Source organism: Petromyzon marinus, chromosome 36 (assembly GCF_048934315.1).
Source record: "Petromyzon marinus isolate PM22_M1 ecotype Great Lakes invasive population chromosome 36, UKy_Petmar_22M1.pri1.0, whole genome shotgun sequence".
In the NCBI taxonomy this organism is placed as follows: domain Eukaryota; kingdom Metazoa; phylum Chordata; class Hyperoartia; order Petromyzontiformes; family Petromyzontidae; genus Petromyzon; species Petromyzon marinus.
The window spans coordinates 5,436,562-5,458,623 of record NC_133702.1 but is presented as its reverse complement, the minus strand read 5'-3'; the positions used below and the strand labels follow the sequence as shown (position 1 = coordinate 5,458,623).

At 46.6% G+C, this 22,062-nt stretch overlaps 1 protein-coding gene across 1 annotated transcript in view; it reads left to right on the top strand.

Annotated features, from left to right (window-relative positions):
- LMCD1 (LIM and cysteine rich domains 1) overlaps positions 1 to 5,488 on the top strand; it is a 40,472-nt gene extending 34,984 nt beyond the window's left edge. The window contains exon 7 of the mRNA XM_032966618.2: positions 428 to 5,488. Coding sequence (XP_032822509.2) covers positions 428 to 607 — 180 coding nt within the window. The 3' untranslated portion in view covers positions 608 to 5,488. The remainder of the gene's footprint in view (positions 1 to 427) is intronic.
- The last annotated feature ends 16,574 nt before the right edge of the window (positions 5,489 to 22,062 follow it).

The window sequence follows — 22,062 nt, the reverse complement described above, 5'->3', positions numbered from 1 at the left end:
AGCTTTTAGCGAACCATCAAACTAAGCGGACTTTCTCATGCGTTTCTGCAGTCATTGGAACGATATTAGGAGCTATGCGCTTTTAAATCGGGATTGAAAACTAATTCCTGCAGAACTGCTTTTTGTGTTTAGTCTGTTGTCCTTTGACCTTCCCCCCGCAACTCCGATTTGCACTGGTGGCTATGTACGGTGCAAAAGACGTTCAACATACATTATCTCTGAAGAGTTGAAGCGTCACCAAAATCTCCCAAGAAACAAGTGAAGTAGCGGCACAGTAGCTTCTTCCTTGGCAAAAAGTCCCGACAAGACTTGGGGCCCGAGTCATTTTTTTTGTGCGTGCGTGTGTCCGGGGCCGTCGGGGCTGCTGGTGTTCAACTCCGCCGTTGCCCCCCCCCTCCTCCTCCTCCTCCTCCTCCTTTTCCCGCAGCTCATCTTCTCCCAGGACTGCGTGCGCCTCGGCGGGAGAGCCTGGCACAGGAAGCACTTCAGCTGCGCCGCTTGCGACGCCACGCTGCCCGAGGAGCCGTGCAGCGTTGACGATGGGGGGCGGCTCCTGTGCCGGCAGTGCAAGGGCAGCGCCGCAGCCGGGCCCCGGCTCGGCGTCTGAGTCCACGCGGTGTCGTCCGGGACGCACGCGCGCACTAACGTACGTGTAACACGCACGTTGGTACGGACGTTGGTACGGACGTTAGTACGTACCAACGCGCGCACTAACGTACGCTAACACGTACGTTGGTACGGACGTGCGCGACCGTCGTTGTGACCCGGCGGCTGACACCAGCTTATGGCACACACAAAGCGGTGAAACCCAGCCGACAAAGAGCAGTGTGAAAGACCAGAATATGAGAAGCGTCATATGTACGGTGCAAAAGACAAGTGTCATATTCGAATCTATCATCCCAGTGCAGCGTATAGGACCAGCTCAAAAGACGAACATTTGAGTCTACTGTCTGAGATCCAAGTATATGATGAGTGTCATATGCTCGAAATGCAAGAACAGCGTGCATGAGCAGTGTTATATGACCGGCATTGAACCCTAACACCTGAGTTAAGATTATGATACCGGCATAACGGATGAGCAGTGAAACGCAGCGTACAATAGCGGTGTACGAGACCAGATACGACGAGGGTCCGAGATAGCAATACAAGAACGGTGTGCACGGTCGCCATTTACGCTGAGCATATGAGGCCAGCATCCAAGAGCAGAATTGGAATCTCTTGCTCGAGATCAAAAGAGGTCAGGATAAGAGACAATAATTTAATCCCAGCCGATGAGATCACCATACTTGATCAGCATATGAGACCGGCGGTTATAATCTATTGTCCCAGACCGGCGTATAGGACCAAAATGTGAGACCAGCTTTCAAGGTGAACATTAGAATCTACTGTCTGAGACTGGAGTACAACACCTACCTGCATATGAGACCAACTTATGAGACAGAGTTACGATCTATCATCCTCGAAGAGTGTACATGATGACTTAAAGCTTTCGTGACTACGGGAATTCATATTCTTTGGGTCTTTCGGTAAAGTCACGTCGATAGGTTATTTTATTTGAACCTATCTACGTGACTTTACCGAAAGACCCAAAGAATAGTGTACGTGATCTACACATGGGATTAGTATACGAGAACAACACTCTTATGTACGGTCTGAATGCAGTATGCAAGACCAACATAATCTACTCTCTCATACTACTGTGCAAGACTTACATGTGTGACCAGAATAAGAGAGCGCATTGTAATCCATTGTCTTGGACTATAGCGCAGAGACCAGCTATAGAAACCAGCTGCTGGTTTCACTTCAACCCACAGCCGCTGAAATAAAGCAACAGCAAAACAAATGTTTCTCTGCAACACAACTAATCAATCTGTGCCGTGGCTGGGGGCTATTTTGGTAACATCTGAAGAGCAGTATTTATCCTGCAGCGCGGTTCGTTTCTACGTTGCGTGCCTTCATGTTGCGTGTGCATTGCGTGTAGGGAGATGAAATCAGGCGCACGTGGGAGTGAGATGGATCGCAGCTGCCCGGGATGGGGATTGATGGTGTACCGATGTAAAACGGCTTCACCCCTCCCAATAGGGATCGCCATTGGCCCGCGTTCATGAGATGCATAGTTTGTGAAGCACTTACCTGATGAAAACATGTCCCGTTCACAACAAATTCTACTTTAGCCTGAACGTGATCACCGTTATAACTATACACCTTTCACCACGCTGGTCGGCGCGGGTTGGTAAAACATGCCAATGTGCGTGTGTGTTCCCAAACTTGTGGCAAATCAACGAAGCCATGGGTTTGAGTTGTTTGCTCAGGATGTGAATCTGGCCTTTTGACTTAATCTAAAAAAAACTACGGCAAACCATTTGAATCCGCCCTTGTGAAATGTGGCGAACTTGCATTCGGATCGTAGGCGTGTGCGGGTAGCAGCGATTGGTCCTTGAGGGTTAACGTTTTCGGGGCTCATCTTTGTTCCAGGGCCACGTGATTGCCCTGGGAAAATTGTGAGTTTCCCAAACGGCGGCCGTGGCAGGGGTTTAATGTTCGGGTCAGATCACCGTAGCAGGCAGTGTCTCGATCACAGCCACCGCCGAGATGTTTCTCGCCTTCTCTCATCCGTTATCACTGCTGCCGATTCATTCATCTCGTGTCCACCCTGCCGTACCAACTTCGGTCAATCAAATCATTCGTGGGCGCAAAGGCACCGATGCTTAAATCGCCAGCCGCGGCGCGGCTCCTCTGGCAGGCGACAACGGGAGCAGGCGAGGCGTTCTGATCCTAACGTTGCTTCTTAGGGGCCATCCATTTAGTAGGTACGCAAACATCTGTCAAAACTTGACCCCTCTCCCCCTCCCTGTACGCACGCGTACTTTTTACACCCCCCCCTCCCCCCCTGCGTACGTACGCCTGACCACCCCGCCCTCCCCCGAATCCTATAGAACAGCCGATATTTAATCCACGCAGAATCGATCAAGGATCAATAATATTAACGCGTTTAAGCAAACAGATAGTCCACCGCCGGCTGCATTAAAGAATTAAGTTGCGTACCTTTAAAAAGTTTGTCTGGTGTCCGCTAGGTTCAAACGCCGACTGAACCCAGTGGGACAGGTGACGCATTGTAGGGATTTCGCCAACACGCGCAGTGTCAGGCTGTGGCACAGCAGCGTGATGGCTGCAGTCTGCTGGGCCGCCGTCTCAAGATCCACAGCGTCGCTGGCGTCGTCATCATCATCGTACAGAGCTTTTGATTGTTATCACCGCCAGAAGACTCAGGCGTATGAATTGCGCTGGTGTCGTTTGACACTGGCCTTGCGGCAGCTAAAACCTTGAGCCAGCGTCAGTCTGCAGTGAGGCCAGATTGCAGGATGTATGGACCCATGGGGCAGGCCGCCAGACTATGTCAGACTCGCTGCTGAGCTGCATGACAGCGAGCAGTCAGGGGAACGGTGGCATACAAGTGACACCTCTCCCACAGTCCTACTTCTCCCGGTAGTAGTTGCCTGACAGCTGAAGACACTGAACTGTGGCTCATTTGAATGCCAATGTAGACACATCATGATCGAGGCTTCACCCCCCCCCCCTCCCCCCCCCGTTTCCTATGCGTACGTACATTGTCAGTAGACCCCCCCATACGCAAGCGTACGCATTTGGGTTAACACCCCCTCTCCCCTCCACGCGTACGTACTAAATGGATGGCCCATTAATGTCTTAGAGTCCTCAGAGGAAACCTCCCTACGCTTATGATGCCACCCCGCACGGCGTTGACTACATCCCTCTCTATAGAAAATTCCCTCCCATTTAGCCTCAACAACGCGTTTCGTGCTTAAAACGTAAGGGGGCTCAGGCAATGATGTAACTGGGGCAAATGGCCAGATTGCGCCCAGTGTAACAGCCAGGAGTTAGAGTATTTATGAAACTGGCAGGAAAGCGGGAGGTAACAAAATAAAAAAAAACGCCTTCACGATGTCAAAAGCCAGCAATTACCGAGTGAGTGAACACCATCGCACGTATGTTCGGTGACCATATGTTAAGTAACATGGGTTGTCAAGGGGGTCACGTAACGTAAAGTATTACGGGCACCAGTGCTGTAGTGTGCATGCCAATATAGACAATGAAAGAGTGAGCATTGTATGTTAATCACTGCCGGGGCTTAAGTAACAAAAATGCAAGTTTGACTCTTTGGCCAAAAAACATATATTTGCTTTCTTTGGTATAATTAATGTCATTTTAACGTTGCTTATGTCTTCAAAATTAATTGCTGTAGGATCATCTGTTTTAATACTGACTAGTGAGTACTCTTAGGCACCTGTGGATGCTGTGGAATTCCTAAAGGAATGAGTTATCAAATTGTTTCTGAGTTCTCGAGTTTTAAAATGACATTTTTGTTTTTAATTTAAGGTATTTGGAAAACTATTAAACTGTTTAGTTTAAAAAGTTCATATGCAGTTATACACTCGAAGTAATATTTATGAATGGAAACTGAATGTGTTTTTATACATTCATAAAGCTAAGTACAGTATTAGTGAGATGATTGAAAAATTATAATTTGCATTAATGTCTCATATCAGAGACAATGGAATATCCACACAGTGAAAAACTCAACATCCTATAAACATTCATTTCCAAAGCCTTAGCTGCCGACTACCTTCCGCAACAAGTGGTTGCATACGACACGTGGCTTCTAGCGTGCAGCTTTTCCTATTAAGCTCATCTTACATAAACAAAGGGTGCAAAGAAAACTCTGGCTTCCTGAATATATAACAGTCGTAATTTAGCACGCGGTTTATATTTCCCCGATTTTTAGACGGGGGTAGAGGGGGTGGGGGAGCTAGTTTTCATTTTTCGTCTGTATTGAGAATTATTTTACTCATTGAATTACTAAAGCATCTCTTTTTTAAGGTACGTGTCAGAAATCTGGATACGTCCTCAGATACATTTGATCTTCCGGCTCCTTGCTCCGTTGGCTCCTGGAGGCTCCATGCACCCTGGAGGACCTCACCAGGGCTACAGACCGGGCCACATCATCACCATCATCACGCGCGCAATACTGGATAAACTTACGACTGCTGTGGCAGCACACGAAATTAACTAGACGCATAATAAAAAAGCATGACCTGGCATTATTTGTAACTGCGTACCATGTACGGATTTTCATTCGGCGTCAACACGACGTGACGTTGTACAACGTTGTTGTAAAGATGACGCTCATCGGCCAACATCATCAAACACGATGAATCCACCGCTGGATGTAAGATCGCAATGCGAGAAATATTCCTGAAGTGAGTCGCGGCGGTCGATGCCCTCCTGCGAGATGCACGCAGTGCACCCCCTGTCGTGTCTTTGTGTTTCGTTTGTTGTCCTTCCCTACGTACGCCGCGAAAGCGGTTCAACCTACGTTGCGCGCGTACCGTCGAAGCTCATCACGATCGCTTTGCTTGCTTTAATCCCTGCAGTTACCGATTGCAATTCAATAAAGGGCTCGTGATTTACACACGATTGAGTCCGACCCGTTTGTGCGCGATGCGCTGGGCCCTCGGCAGCAGCCGCAAGGGGCGATGCACCCCCTTCACTTTGCTGCCAGACGGCAAGGGGCTCGTGGTTCACACTGTGGCCACTGACACATAGCAACTCAGGACATTTACGGGGTATTAGAAAAGCGCTTAGGGGGTATAAGGAAATAATAGAAACGGTACCTTATTGGAAAATGGACACACGCGATGACATAATTCTCATGCATGTGGACAGTAAATGTTGGTGAATGGCGATGTGTCTTCGTACCGTAGCATCTTCGTAAGTGCAACGCACAGCGAATCAAGTATCCCAAGTTCAATTCTCAGCCACTGCTCACATTCGTGGTGATTATTATCTGAGCTGATCCTGGGCCTTCCCGAGGTCGACTCAGCCTTACATAGTTCCATAGTTCCATTGATTTGGTGTAGCCCTGTGAGCCATTCGGCTCTTGAATCGGGTGCAACCGCAACAAACAAAAACATGAACAAGAAAACATCTTAAAGTGATTATGTGTGACTGTGCAAACAGAAAATCCAGGGAAAAAAACATCAAAATATTCCTGAAATAGCACCGTACACCAACGCTGTGTGGAAAAATCTCGGTACAATGTGTAAAGCCACTGGGGAGACAAAGGTGGCCCGCGCCACCACCTCGCGAGCCGTGCCAGCCTTCACAGGTGCTGGCGAACAACACTGTGTGGGTTATATGGGGGGGGGGGGGGTTTCTTTTGTCAATGTGTGCATTTGTACGTGTGTGGTTTTGTATATACATGACACTTAAAATAAAGTACAGGGTGGTCAAAATATCTTGTGACCTCAAATTAAAGCTCTAAACAAAAAAAATGCTTTTAAGTAAGGTATATTTAACACAGAAATGAATATGCAAAGAAAACATTTAGGGGTCAATTAATTGGTGGTCGCAAGACATCTAGACCACCCTGTACATTGCAGCATGCGTGATTTTGCATTTGGAATTCTGTCAGCAGTGCCGCGACCATCCTGTGTCTCGGCTTTCAATAGACCTTTGACTTGTCATCTCTGCAGTATGAACGCAAGTGGTGAATGGATCCAGGAATGTATTCATCGTTTTAACACCGTGGCATTTGGAGTTGTCGGAAGAGCCTCGAGAATCCGCGGGACACCAACTCAACACGTACACCGCGAGACCGCTGTCACATCGACACCGTTTCTCGTGGGTTTTAAGCAGCCACTCGCCTTTCAGCCACGCAAAAGGCTGCTGTTGTTTCTTATCAGGCCTTCTTGAACGCCTGCCTCACCCCAGCTCACCCTACCCACCATCCGCTGGACCCCGCGACTCTGCTGCGAACACTCCCACCCCTGCCACCACCCAGCCCTGCGTCCTTCCGCGTGTGAAATCTCGTGGAAGGCTGCGTTCCCTCATTGGGGAGAGGGCTGGTGCGATTCCAAAGGCAAGGCAGGGCAAGAGGGCACAACGGGGGGGGGGGGGGGCACGCCTCGTGTCAAGAGGATAAACACTCCGGCACTGTTTGCTATGGGCGTAGTCGCGAGGCTGTGTATGGGGGACATCGAGGGAGAATACAAGGGGTTCATGCATTCGGCATTTAAACCGCCCGGTCTCTTGGCGATCAGCCAATCGACTCAAAAGTTGCACACAGCTTCGGTTTTGTAAAGGTGAGTATTGTATGTAGGCTCCAAAAGACCAATGGGGGCATTTGGTGCCAGCGAGACTTTTTTTTTTCAATTTGTGTGTGGATTGAGCGTGTCACAGACGATGCCACACACGTACGGTAGCATTCTGCGTTTTCTTTTAAAAAATGGGATGGGTTTGTTTTTGTAAGTTAAGTGGTGGGGACATGAAGGACGGTTGCGTGTGCTCAGCGAATCCAGTGTTAAAGCGCTGCTCTCTGCCTCTTCAAGCAATTATTCGATACTCTTTGGGTTTTTTCGGTAAAGTCACGTAGGTAAAACAACATTAAAATAAAAGAAAACAACTAAATCAAATCAGGACGTTTCGGAGGCAACACAAGCTATTTTATTTTACCTACGTGACTTTACCGAAAAAACCAAAGAGTATGAATCCTTGCAGTCACGAAAGCTTCAAATCTAGAATCAATTATTCGATGTTTGGCTCTGTGAAACTGCAGTTGAACTGCTGTGGGACAAAGCTTTTGATAAACGGAGTGAGTGAACGTAAAGCTATTAACTACGATAAAGTGCCGTATTTAGACGTTTGAGTTCGGGTGGTAAAGCTACGAACAAGACAAAAGATCCCCCGTGTAGCCTCAACAGACTGTTGGGGCAAGTGCTGTTAGCGAGCACCTATGAAGGCCGGCACGGCACGCGAGGGGGTGGGTGCCCAGCACCACGCCCGACCGCCTTTGTCTCCCCCAGTGGCGATGTTTACACACCGCACCAGGTAACTTATTTGAAGCTGAGTCGACCTAGGGGAGGCCCAGGACCGGTTCAGATCGCCGGGTTCATAGCGCAGCGTGCTAACCGCTGCACCACCGCTCCCCACCATACACCACCACTGTGTGCCGTGACCTGCCTCGCTGACGCACATCGTAGCGAGGTTCCAGAGAGTCCCAGGAGTTTGTCAACGTCTCGGCTGTAATTCTTTATAACGCTTCTACAGTATTAAGTTCTGTAGAAGATCACTCGAGGTTTTCAGTAAAAAAAGAACGACTTCATAAGTATATGAGCAATTTGTTGTGAGTCAACCACACAGTTTCACCTGCTGTCTAATTTGAATTATTTTGTGATGGATTACACTTTTATGGTCAGCGAGTATTTTAATTGGCTTGTGATGTGGTTTCCTGTTATATGGTGGTGGTAAAGATTACCGATTTTTTTTTGCAAACAGTTTAACTTTCACATAACCACAACATTCAATTTGGTGTCAAATGATAAGGATAATGCTTTAACAACAGACAATACATATATAGACACCGTATATATGTAAATAATATACGCTCCGTTTAACAGAAAGGAGTACAAATATATAGTTCAATTAAACCCTAACGTCAAGCCTCTCAATAAACTAATGCGCTGTATTTTTGTTTTTCAAATTAATGAATTGGTATAACACACGTATAAAAAATATCTTCAATTAATAAACCGCTGTGAACTCGATTACACATTGGCCGTCCGATGTCTTATTCAACGGTTTTACTAAACTTGATTACTCTGTCTGGGTCAAATCTTGTAATACAAATTTCGTCCACTTCCCCTTGTCCAATCAATTCCACATTTTGCACACATACTCAGATCCGGTGACAATGCATGCCTAAATAATAAATCGCATCAATTTATCCGCTACTTTAAAGAAATTTACATTTTGTATGGATGCCTTAATATTTATATACATTTGCGTAGGTCAAAAATGCCGCGGTCCCTAAACTGTGGAATCGGCTCGCACAAGAAGCAGGCGCCACTGACGTACTTCTCGTCCGTGAGTTAAACGAAGTTGTTAATAAAACCGTTGTTTTTAATTAAAACAAGCCTTTTTAAACAAGTTTATTTCTCCACATTTTGGAGTTTCCAAAGAGTTCAGTTCCTGGAGAAGCTCCCAGCAGGTGGAGAAAAACGTCGGATATAGTGCCGAAACAGCACCTAGTCCGACCTGCAAACACACCGATGCTTTGCACGTGATATCCAACAAAGCACAAAGGGCCCTTCCAGAATGTAATATTCGCCCGCGTGGGATTACGGCCTTCTTTTTGCACGGGTTAATAGCAGCAGCTTAAACATGTAATGTTAGATTTGTTATCCGCTCAATTGTCTTGAGTTCAGAAGCAGAGTGGGTCTCGTCCATTCCTCCTTTAAAGGAGTGAACAGGATGCAGGTGGATGGTTTGGGATTCGTGGCCGCACCGGCAGCCCACCGAATCGTCGATTGCGCCATTTGTGGCATAAAGGTGGCCCCCCCAATCGGCTACACGGCCCGGTCCTGGTTCGGTTGATGGTCGACCATTGGCGGCGTGGAAGGTTGAAACCGGGGCAGGTTCGACGGTCGGGGCCCTGTATGAGATGTTTATTTTTTGTACTTGCGTCCGTCTCTCGCCTTCATTTTGTATGTGTGTGCCCGTGGAGTGATGCTGCTGGTGCTGTGATCCAGAAGGTGGTGGCGCTGGGTTTATTTCCCAATGTATCGGAAGGTTCGGATTGACGAGAATATTACGGCCTTCACCCGAGAGCGCTTGGAGGCAACGCGTTTCATTTCAAGGGTTGGGGGGGGGGTCGGCAATCCCGCTGCGCATTTTAAAGCTCGCGATTAAACGTGAATCCTGCGCAGAACCTCGGAGGGCTGCGGCGGCGGCGGCTTTTGCTTGTGGCGCCAAAAAAGACACGGGGTGGGGGGGGAAAAGGTTCAGAACGAATTGTCCAAGTATCCTTTTGTATGTGTCACTGGTAATAAGGCACGCCGACTTTGAACACTTGCAGCTATATTGTTTTGTAACTAGACCAATGTATTTTTTTCGCAAAAGGCTCCCCCCCCCCCGCCCCAAAAAAAAGAGTCTCCCGTGTTCACCTGAATTATGGATTCAAAACATATGCGGGCCGCCCTCTGGCTACTTTACTCTCTCTGTGTCCGAGGATGGCATTCGTTTCCATAGAGAACACTGTCATAATACAATATATATTCTTGGTTCTTTCGGTAAAGTCACGTAGAAGGGAAACAATAAAATAATACAAATATAAAACAATAAAATTCTCACGACGTTTCGACTGCAACACAAGCAATCGTCATCAGGTGTGAAAACCACAGCAAGAAAATTTGAAAAAAGTGGCGGTTTTTGTTTTATCAAAAATGTGGCGGTTTTTTTAACGTTAAAAAATTACCGCCACTTTTTTCAAATTTTATTGCTGTGGTTTTTACACCTGATGATGATTGCTTGTGTTGCAGTCGAAACGTCGTGAGAATTTTATTGTTTGATATTTATATTCTTTTATTGTTTCCCTTCTACATGACTTTACCGAAAGAACCAAGAATATGAATCCCTGCAGTCACGAAAGCTTTCAATAAATAAAAAATACAATATATTCGTAATGAAAACCACGCGTTGGAATCAAACAAAAAAATGTACCTCTTTTATCTTTGTTTCGTTTGGAAATGTTTTGTCCGTTGAAATATAACTCCTTTATACCATACGTGTGGACATGTAGAGCCCATTTTTGCCAGTCCACTGCTGGATGAGGCCTTCTCCCTCCCCCCAGTCAATGCATTGCGGGGTTATTTGGCCATACCTCGTCACGCTGGTCAGTGTGGAGTACATGAAAGTTGAGAACATAGATGTGGAAGCATAGTACAGACAAACATTGCACTTTTTTCTGCACTGCCCACCACGTAGCCAGCCTTTTGAAAACTGCATGGTGGTGATCACCCGTCCACTATCCAGGCTCAAGCCTGTTGAGCTTCCAAAGATCTGATGAGATCCGGCGTATGTTGAGTAATTTGATCACATTCCCTGAATGCAACGGCAATTAAAAAATATAACTTATTGGAAACAATGTTAAAGTGAATACCCAAGCATCACTTAAACATTTTCAGGACGGAGATATTTTCAAACCGCACTACATCAACCTACTATGTATTTTTAAGCAGCGTGAAAATTTAACAATTCATCTCAAAAGCCCACAGGGGAAAGCAAGGAACACTGTGAAACCATCCCCAAATGATGAAAAATAAGTAGGTTTACGCTTTTCTGGCAACAAAACAGGCGTTAAGATGTTCAAAGACCAAATCGATACCTTTTTCAAGGCATTAAGTCTGCATTAACCACACAGTACTTTTGGTGAACATGCAAACAAACATGCTCTGACAATATATGGCCTTGTCTTTTAAACTGATTGTCCTACACCAGAGACAGCCTTCTTCATGGCCTTGTCTCACCAGTGTCAAACCAGAGAACGTCAACAGGCGAACAGTACAAAGACAATGCACGTATCAGAGCATTCATAGCTCGGGTCGAGCAGCTATAGACCTCCCAAAATGCTTCCTCAACCAATGCAAATAGCATTGTAATTCAGTGGTGGTGCTGGCTCGTGAGATGACAGACGAGATATAGCGTAGACAAGAGATGGAGGTGTCGTGAGATTAGGGAAGAGAGATGTCTAAGTATGTTAAATAGGTTTTTAATTTGAGCTGATATTTGGTTAACCCAAATGTAGATTTTCATGAATTCGGGACCCCATTAGCCGATTGGGGCCCTAAGCATTTGCTTAGGCCTCACACAAGGCCTGTTGCAGCCCTTCCATAATTAATCATATCAAGGGTCTATTAAATTTAAAGCATTAACCCTTATCAAAATGGAATCACGTTTCTGTAATGCATACCACCGAATATGCTGCATACCTTGCAATTGATCAAATAAATATCCAATTCAATTTAAAACCATTTTCCGGATCTTTAATAAATATTCTTACAAACGATGAATGCTGTGCAGTAGTATATATCATAATTAATATATCACGTGTACAGTATTAATACGCTCCATGTGTTAGATTATAGCAAGGAAATTAGGGATAACATAGCGCATAATTTACACAGAACAGATTGCTTTCTGCAGTCTCAATCAAAGATCTAAGATTTATCCTTCCCTGTCTGGCCTGCATGCAATTATGAAAGAATTTGTGGGCATTTCCCAGGCAGGGTCGGGCGGAATGCAGGAGGTGGTTTAGAATCTGCTGTGGCAAATGCTGAGACAACTCACACAAAGCCTACATCTCTCTACTTGACTGGCACATCGGTCAAAAAGGGCAGCTCATACATTTTCAACTTCATAAAATCCATTTGGGCTATGGCCAAATCACCTGACATGTGCCCAATCTTGTCGGATCTTGAAAGCTCACCAGGTTTTGTGTGCATAATGGATGTGATAGGCTTTGGGGGTTACATCGTTGGGAACAGAGGGCAGTGCGGCAAAGCCATTTTTGTTCCATACTTGTGTGTCTATGTTCCCCGCCTTCACCAACCCACATTGACTTAGTACGCTCAAGTAACCTCCAGGACCCGCACGGCGTGGGGAGACCCTCTTGCAGCATTGGATTGGCCAAGGGGCGCACGATTTACACGTTCAAGGTCCATGTCCATGACACCAACAACCTAAAAAGGCTGAAAACTATCAACTGGATTTATAAAGAGACGATTTCACTGCCAAGTAAATGACCTCTGAAATATGGTACCAGAAAAAAACACTGCACAAGTAGACCCCGGCTTAAAGTCAAGTTATGTTTCTCTTTTATTCAGCCAGGTGAGAACTCAAAAATATACAAATAAAACTTCACTATATTTATATTTCCAGATAAAGCCTACCGAGCCATGTGCTCCTTTTTCAGAAGCGACCTGACCACAAATGATTGCTCAACGTAGTGGCTTATCACGTGGAAATTAACAGCAGCAAAAAAATCTCAACAATCTCACAGCCAATGACTGGGTGATTTGTGACACCGCGTACGACTGGAGCAAGTCTCAGTATGCACCACATCACACCGTGTCACCTCTAAAGATTAAAGGGACCACGCACTTTCGCCGTGCATTATTTCCATGCCACCCATCACAATGGCCTGTGGATTGCAACGGTCAGGTTCCATCGCTTGCACGAGGAGTTCAGTTGTGCACGCGCAAATGCCTTGGTGAGTGTTGACTCTGCACCCACCGACGTGAAATGCTGCTGCTTCCGCGAAGGTGAATCATGCGAAGGTGAATCATTGGGCGGTAAACATTACGCATACCTGCCAACCCCTTATCAGTGCCTACCCTATTACAGACCAATTCAGAACTTAGTGGTCACCCTGTGATGCCCTCATAAATATCAACGTTTATCCTACAAAGTCTCTACACAAGGGAGAAACACAAACAAATAGACAAAAAAATGTTTGTGGCCGTATCTAAACGGCTGTACGCCGTATGGACCTGAAAACTCAATTACCCTGTACAAGAATACGGGGTAAACCGTATGGGTTGACAGGTATGATGACATCCCTCTCCTGTTAGGTACACATCGTGATGCAGAGCTCACAGCGGACATTGGTTCTTGAGCAATGGTCCCTTTTGATTTATGCGTTTTGAAGAAGGGGCATTGGTCGATTAAAATGTACGAAAGAGTAAAAATATACACAGTAATAGGTAACGTTTGGTTGGCCCTTCCTGAGGGCCATTGCCTAAAACGTTACTTAATATTTATAACATTCAAAACATTTGCCAATAACACTGGCCTTTAAAGAACAATATATAATAGGGCTAACCAAACGTTACCTATTACTGTGTGCATGTTTTCTTCTTTAGTACACTTTAATTGACGTGTACAATAGTTTGTTATTTGTGCTTGGGCACCACTGCTAATGCAGTTTTACAAGAACACATATCTTTATACTGGTAGGAACGAAGTTGTAAACTGAGTGTACCAGCCTGCAATAGATTAATGTGTCCGTCCGTCCGTCCCCTTTCAATACTTTAACGAAGTGAAATCTCGTGCTGTTGGGTGTAAAAAAAATCGAATGTTCCTACCAGCCCACCCTGCAGGGACCTGTTTTTGTTTGTATGTGGGTACACGGGGCTAAGCAGGCCAGTCCAGTGCCAGCTCATGGCCAGCATTGGCCCCTGGGTGGATTGTGGAAGTGAGGGATCTGTCTCCCTAGCGCTGGCGTTTGTTGACTCAACAACAAGCGCCAGTTGTTACCAATTACCCAACAATGATGTGCATGGCCAGGAATGGAACCTAGGTTGCTGGGATTGTAACACTATTTAGGCTTGCCGCAAGCCACAACACACACAGCATGCAGAGAGCAACTGTATCGTCTCCAGCTACAGATTAACGTGACCTGCCTTCCAAATGCCGTTCATTAAAATAATGTCTGCACCAGTTTAAGCTGTACAACGGTGAATGTGAATGGCAATACGGCTAAAATATTTTCAGGCTGTTTTTATTCCACTGCCAATGCAGTCCATGAACCGAAGAACAATGTAAAATCTCTTAGCGAATGGATTGCAAGTACAGTATTTCGAACAATGCCCATTGTTTAGACCCTTTGTCAGGAGGGCCCTATTACATTGTGATGTTTAGCCATTTCTACGAACGAGTGGTTGGCATGTCAGATACAAGTGGGGCGCTCAGAGAAAGTTTGCACACAAACGAATAGACGCACACACTGACAATTCAATCCACCCGCTGTGCTGCCATCTGCTGACCACCTCGTTTGCCCAGCGGGGTTTTCCAGCTTCACAAATCCGTGTGATCAACCTCAACCAGCATACATAAGTTTCCTTAGCACGCAGGCTTTTGCGACCAATATCCATGTAATAACCCAACCGGTAACAGATATCGATTGTAATTTATAATGCTTTCATTAACCAACCGCACCCCAGGCTCTCTGGCCTTCGCACCTTATTAGCTCGCAAGTGACATCACATTTAGCCCCTCCCCTTCACACCGAAACAGGACGATGTGTCCACAGTTCTGGCTGTCGCCTGATGAGGCTGGTTGCAATTACCGGCCAAACGTGATCCACGCTCCCAAATCCATAAATTGATCTTGCTGTTATCTACTCGCATTACCAGTGGATAAGTCGAGTAACCCGGAAGTGGCAGTTTGTCCTAAAAGCAGGAGAGATTCTGAGCCACACATTCGACGAGCATTGACGCTGATGACAATGATGACGATGACGACGATGATGATGATAATGAGAGTCACCTAAATTGGTCACTACAGCCACTAAATACAACACTACAACCCAGCATGCGTGCATGAGCACCCTTAACAGTTTCCAGAAAGTTCTCCCGATATTATTCCTGTTTAATTGTAGACTTCAACTGACAAATATAACGGCAACAGGGGTGGGTCTCGTGCAAGCGTCTCACGCGTTCCGATTAATCCACACAAAAGCGTGGACACGAGGAGTAATCAGAAAGCCGCGGCAACATTCATCCCGAATCATCCTTGTTTATGCACACGATATATCGGCGCGGATAAGATGATCTGGTCCGTCCATGAACTGTATTGTGGGAAATGATGACTTGATAACGTTCAATGTGATCATCACGATGTCAGAACCGATTCTCCGGACCCACCCCCCCCTTACTTCAATCAATCCCCATTCCGTTTCTGAGCCACTCGGTCTCCTCTGGCCGAGTCACCTGGCCGTAAATGACTTAACAATCCGTCACCAATTAAGTTTGGAATTCAACTGCACCTCCCAACGGTTGGCTATGTACGGTGCGAAATAAGTTCAATGTACATGTGTAGTGGATTAACACGCGCATACAGGGGGGGGGGGGGATGGTAAAGACGCGAGTTATGGACAGTGGGGTTAACGTCGGGCCGGCCAGGTGTGGCGGCGGGCCAATTAAGCCGGGGAGCGATGTACGGCTGTGATTGTCTGGGGTTGTTGTCAAGGGCGAGGTGGCGCCGAAATGTCTGGGAATAGAGGGGGGCAAGTAACAGGTGCGGGGGGAACGCGGGGTTGTCGGTGGCACGAGGACTAATTAATTGGTGGGTAATGAGAACGGGGATATATTCGGGAGACGGGAAGACAGAGGGGAGTTGTGGTTGGGACTGGAACGACGCCGGTGTGAGAGAAACGGGGAGAAGACATAGGAGACAGAACAGCTAGCAGTGGGGAAGAGACAAGCAGAGACAAGGAGCGACTGAAAGGGATAGAGAGAAGCAGAGACAGAGTGAGACAGAGAGAGACATAGATACGGAGATGGTACGGAGAGAGACAGGGAGAGATAACCAGAGTGAGTCATAGAGAGACAGAGGGAGACAGAGAGAGATAACCAGAGTGAGTCATAGAGAGAGGGAGACAGAGGGAGACAGAGAGAGAGACATAGACACAGAGAGAGTACAGAGAGAGAGACAGGGAAAGATAGGTGGAGTGATGCAGAGAGAGACAGAGTGAGAGACGGGGAGAGACAGACAGCGAGCGACGGAGAGAGACAGGGAGACAGGGGAGGAAGCGGAGCGAGCTGCGGCAAACAGAGGAACTGTGAGGTTATAGACGTAAGGTGGGGAGTTGTAATAAAAGTGGTGTCGGAGAAAATAATAAAGTTGTCCGCGTGAAGTCGACCACTACACATGCATTGCTTACAATCAGTGTTATTTTACACGCTTTTTATTAACTCACTCTGTCTGTTGTATCCTCAAATACTCAATTTTAACCCACTTCCCAATGTGGTATCGACTGCAAACTTGGTATACTTATGTCATACTGATGACAATACTATATTCTATCATTAAAATTAAATATATATTTTAAAAGATTTTTTCATATGTTATGTTTCGCCTTGGGTCTAATTGTCCACGGCCCCTTACGTTATGGCAAGCTTCGGGGCCACTTCCTGGAGTTGTGGAGTTCTGCCACTACTAGTACGGTACATTTCATTAAAGCGTGTTTTAAAAAAAGTTTTTAAAAAATATTATTTTTAACCACAAAGACAACACTCCAAAACGATGGCCATCATCCCAGAGGCTTATTTTGTCCGTGATACCCACCTATTTGCCTGACATGGACTTCCCCCCTCACATTTTTAAATGTTAGAACAACCGCTCCAGCTCGAGCAGGTGTTTGTTGTGACTCAGAATCTTAACTTAGACTGGAGGAATCCGATGAGCTATGAAGCTCTTTTTTCTCAGATGTCAAGTCATTTAGCATCCCATCTGGCATTAGAATTAAGATTGAGGAAGGGCCCTTAATGTTTGTGCATTCGTCCACGTGTAATGACAGTAGAGTCAACCTGCGGTGTGACTGGACTAATGGCCACGGGAGGAAATGACAGGGGAGTCAGCCTGCAGTGCGAATGGACTGGTGGCCACGGGAGGTAATGACAGGGGAGTCAGCCTGCAGTGCGAATGGACTCGTGGCCACGGGAGGTAATGACAAGGGAGTCAGCCTGCAGTGCGAATGGACTCGTGGCCACTGGAGGTAATGACAGGGGAGTCAGCCTGCAGTGCGAATGGACTAGTGGCCACGGGAGGTAATGACAGGGGAGTCAGCCTGCAGTGTGAATGGACTCGTGGCCACGGGAGGTAATGACGGGGAGTCAGCCTGCGGTGCGAATGGACTAGTGGCCACGGGAGGTAATGACAAAGGGAGTCAGCCTGCAGTGCGAATGGACTCGTGGCCACGGGAGGTAATGACAGGGGAGTCAGCCTGCAGTGCGAGTGCACTAGTGGCCACGGGAGGTAATGACAGGGGAGTCAGCCTGCGGTGCGAATGGACTAGTGGCCACGGGAGGTAATGACAGGGGAGTCCATCGGTGCGAATGGACTAGTGGCCACGGGAGGTAATGATAGGGGAGTCAGCCTGCGTTGCGAACGGACTGGTGGCTACTCGAGGCAATGACAGGGATGTGTCAGCTTGCAATACAAAGGGACTGGTGGGTACGGGAATAATCGAGAATAGGAGCGTGGCCAGGTGACGCAAGAGGATGGTAGAGTCTGCCGGTGGAGCGAGCGTCCAGAGTCAGCGAGAAGGTTCGGGGGATACGCGGGAGACTCGGGGCCGTTGCAGTGGGGTGCTTGTTCAAGTGAACGTGTCTCTCTACAATAAAGAAATCATCTCAAGACAAGCGTGCCAAGACGTCATTGCACATGTATCCGTTAATAGTGCCCCTCTCCCCTCCCTGTCTACAGGAAAACCACCAGCACAGAGTGTGTCTCGAACGTTATATAACGCAAAATAATTCGAACCACACGCAGCACTCATTGGCACCTGCCGCAACACGCACGAAACTTTTTTTTTATTAAAGGGGGGAAAGCACAAACAATATAATTAACTGAGAATGTAATGGAGGGAGGGGGGTGGACAGGATTCTGTCGTGCCTAAGATAAAATCACACCGAATCCGCCCGGTCCCGTCAGACCTCCGAAGTAAAGCTGAGGTTGAGCGCGAACAGTGCTTGGCATGGTTGACCCCACCGTGCACAACAGGTGCTATAGGCTGAGAAACTGCGTCGCGGGCAAGCAGATGGCACGTGCAGAAACATTGTTGAAGTGTCAATTCTGCGCTTCCATTGACTTCAATGCTCCCCCGTCTTCACTGACCCACCATTGACCGTCGTGGTAAACAAAAACAACTCCCCACAACCCCGCACGGCGTGGGGCGGCCTTCATCCAGCAGTGGAATAACAACGAGCTGCAAGTGTGCATTTATCAGGCACACGACAGGGATCATTACCTAAAGGCATCTTGTAGCCCTGATATGCATGACTTTGCAACTCAAATAACAATTTTAGCAACTGCTGCCTCGTCCGTCACTCTATGCCACAACCTCGATCTAACCACAATACGTTAGTTTGCTTAGTTTACATATCCTTTGTCAATGTATTTGCGCATGAAGGCCTCCCACACGCCACCTCGGTCATGAGGATCGCTTGACCATACTTCACCACATTGGTCATCACTCGTACACTGATGTTAGCCGTGGGCAAGACCCAAACTGTTCCCTCTTTGTATTCTCATTTCATGGCTATCACTCATTCCCCATTCATTCAATCCATTCATCATTTTACTCTCATCAATTTCTCTCTCACGAAATTCGCGCATCATCACAGATTCGTAACCCGTTGCTTCCTCTCGTCTATTCTATTCACCTCACCACACGCATTTGTTACCGTCCTCAATTCTCTGTAAAGCGCCTCTGGTTATGGCGCTATACTGTAAAAAAAGATTACGTTAAGATAAGAGACTCGGATCGCCTTCTTCACGACCCGCAACCCCACCGCACTCCATTGCTTCACCCCGTTCGAGAGTACCGCTGCTGGCCAGGTGGCATGTGCTCGCGATGCATTTGATTATGCAATACTGCACACGCTCATTTAAGCGTTGCATTATAAGCCACGGCCAGACTTTACAATTACTCTTTTCATTGGAAACAATCTTTCCAGTGGAAAGGAACTGCAAGGAAAAAAAAAACCTCGTTTTAAACTCGGGCGAAGCGGGAGGGGAGTGGCATTAATGACCACTCAACTTGATTCTAGCGTTGAACCTGTGACATCAAATTTACATCTGCAAATAAAGATAGAACCCATCACAACAGGTTGATGTTTCTCGCCATTCACGCAGTGTAGAAATGGGGCCTCTACACACGAGGTTCCCAGCGTCAGACTTGGCAGCAGTGAGAATTGCTACCTGGGCTGTACTGATGAGTGTTGATCATAATGAAACCAGACTGCAGTTGTCGCCGTCTCACTACTGCCTCTTGCTTAAGTCAAATTGCTCAATGGTTTGATGGTGACTTAAGACGAGATGTCTCACAATGCAGTTCTTCAGGAACCGGTGGTTTAGAAAAATGCTTAAACGGCCGGAGAGCTTGTTTAGTACACACAGAGCACGTTGTCGTGTGCTGTTGAAACAGCCCGTGACATCACGACTCGTTCTGAGGGTGGCTAGCCCTCTCATGAAACTCGTTTGGTGGCACACTTGACCAGTAAGGTTTCTGGGGTAAACTGAGCCTATCCCATTAACCCCGTTCACTAACCCAGTTCACTAACCAGGCCCGGTTCACTTCCCAGTGTTAACAAAAATGCGTAAGTAGCTAGTTTATTTTAACATGTAGGCTTTCGCGACCAATATTATTCATAATAAAGGTTTTTGGATTAGATCGCGATCTAACCCAAACACCTTTATTATAGCTAGTTTATGCTTACTTTGCATTTCTTTAGACAGTCCTGCATAACTCAATGTGATGCTTGTAAATCAGCCATAAGTATAAATACTAAATGACCAAATAAGCCTGAATGCACCATAGCTCATCAGACCTCGGAAGCTAAGCGTAGTTGAGTCTGGTTAGGGCTTGGATGAGCCACTGCCTGCTCGTGTTGTCGGCTTGGGCTGTGAGCTGGCCAGGCGATGACAGTGCTGCAATGGATTCTTAAATATATCTGTGTGGAGATTTGAGTGTTATTCCTTCGTCACATGTGTAGGGTTTCTGGCACATGGAAAACACTCATACTATGAAATTAGCCAAATATCCCCAATGCGGGATCATCCTTAAAATAGTCTTGGGACTCGGTGAGGATTTTATGGGTAAATAAAGACACGGCATATGAAATAAATCCAGCCAAATAAACAAGTATATGGTATAGGCTGCCCCATTACTATGACAAAGGTCCCAAAACTCTCTTACTAAGGCGAACCTTAGATTTACACCCATCACTCGTTAAACGTGGCAGAGTGGTTCACGCACTTCGATATGAACCCACTGACCTGAGTTCAATTCCAAGCCACAATTAAAATCAGTGGCGACTTGATATCTGAACTGGTCCTACCCAGCACCATTACCGTTACCAACCTACACTGGCCAGTGTGGTGAAGTATGGTCAAACAAGCCCCACTAAGGTGTGGGGGGACCTTCAAGTAGTCGTGGATTGACACAGGCTTTAAGTTCTGCACTAGTCAAACCCCTCTTGAGTGCTTAAGCTAATGATCACTATACTCTTAAGTCTGTTAGTTTATAGTCAAGTCCAAAGTATAAACCTAACCTCATGTCTAAGCCAATCTTTTAGAAATACACATTAACCAGGCATATCCTAATCCCAGGCACAATGCTAATTTTAGCTCTCTCTTAAATCATCAGCACTTAAATTCCGTGCCTAACCAGTAAGCACAGCTTTTATTTTTTCTTCCAGCTCCAAGTTTAAGCCAAGCCTTGAATTATTTGAAGAAGTGGCCAATCTGTAATTGTTTCCACTGAATTCAAATGAGGATCAGAGTTTGTGTTTGGATGCCTAAACTCAAAAGCACGAGGAGCATTTAATCATAATGAAGTCCAACAACGAGCCCGAGGCCTTGGGGCTTTGAAGTCCTACACTTTACACAATTCGCCGAGAACGTGCTTTCCACATTCCAAATGTGTCTGATTTTGTTTACCACAAATCTTTTTTTTCTCTCTCACCAAATAGTGGTGGGTTTTTTGTTCTGTTTCTTTGATTCCTTTTATTCACTCACAAGTGTGCATTTTGTTGCATCTCAGAGGCGGGGTGGGATGGCCGGGTTCACACCATTCCCTCATTCGACTTAACGCAACTTCGGCCGCATTTCCACCGAGATCAATAAAGAGATGTCCATTTTTTCCCCTTCCCGTTTTAGATCAAAATTCAGACACTTGCTTGACATCTCATCGGAGTAAGAGAGCGACACGAGGCGTATTTTCAATTGCAACAAATACGCAAAGGAACGAACGTGCTTCTGGGGTTTGCGCAAATTATAGATGATTGATGGGCGCTCAAGTGCTTATGAGATTTATGGTATCAGTCACAGTCAAGTACGCTAACATTACCGCACTAACAACAACCTCCCCCCCCCCCCCCCCCCTTTTGCAATTCAGTGAAGCGTCTCAACATGCAGCGTTCTTCATCGCAAGGCCCACACTGGTGGCCCACGGTGGCCTTTAGCGTGGCCCCTGACGAGGGGCCCTCGACAATAAACAGTGAACACACTCCTTCTCGAAGCGGGTGTGGCGGCCCTCACACTGACGGCGTCTTATCGGCGAAAGTGAAAAGTAGAGAGGAAACAGGCAGAGGTTCCCCAAATGTTATGGAACCGTGGACCAGTCAAAGTAAAAAACAAAACTGT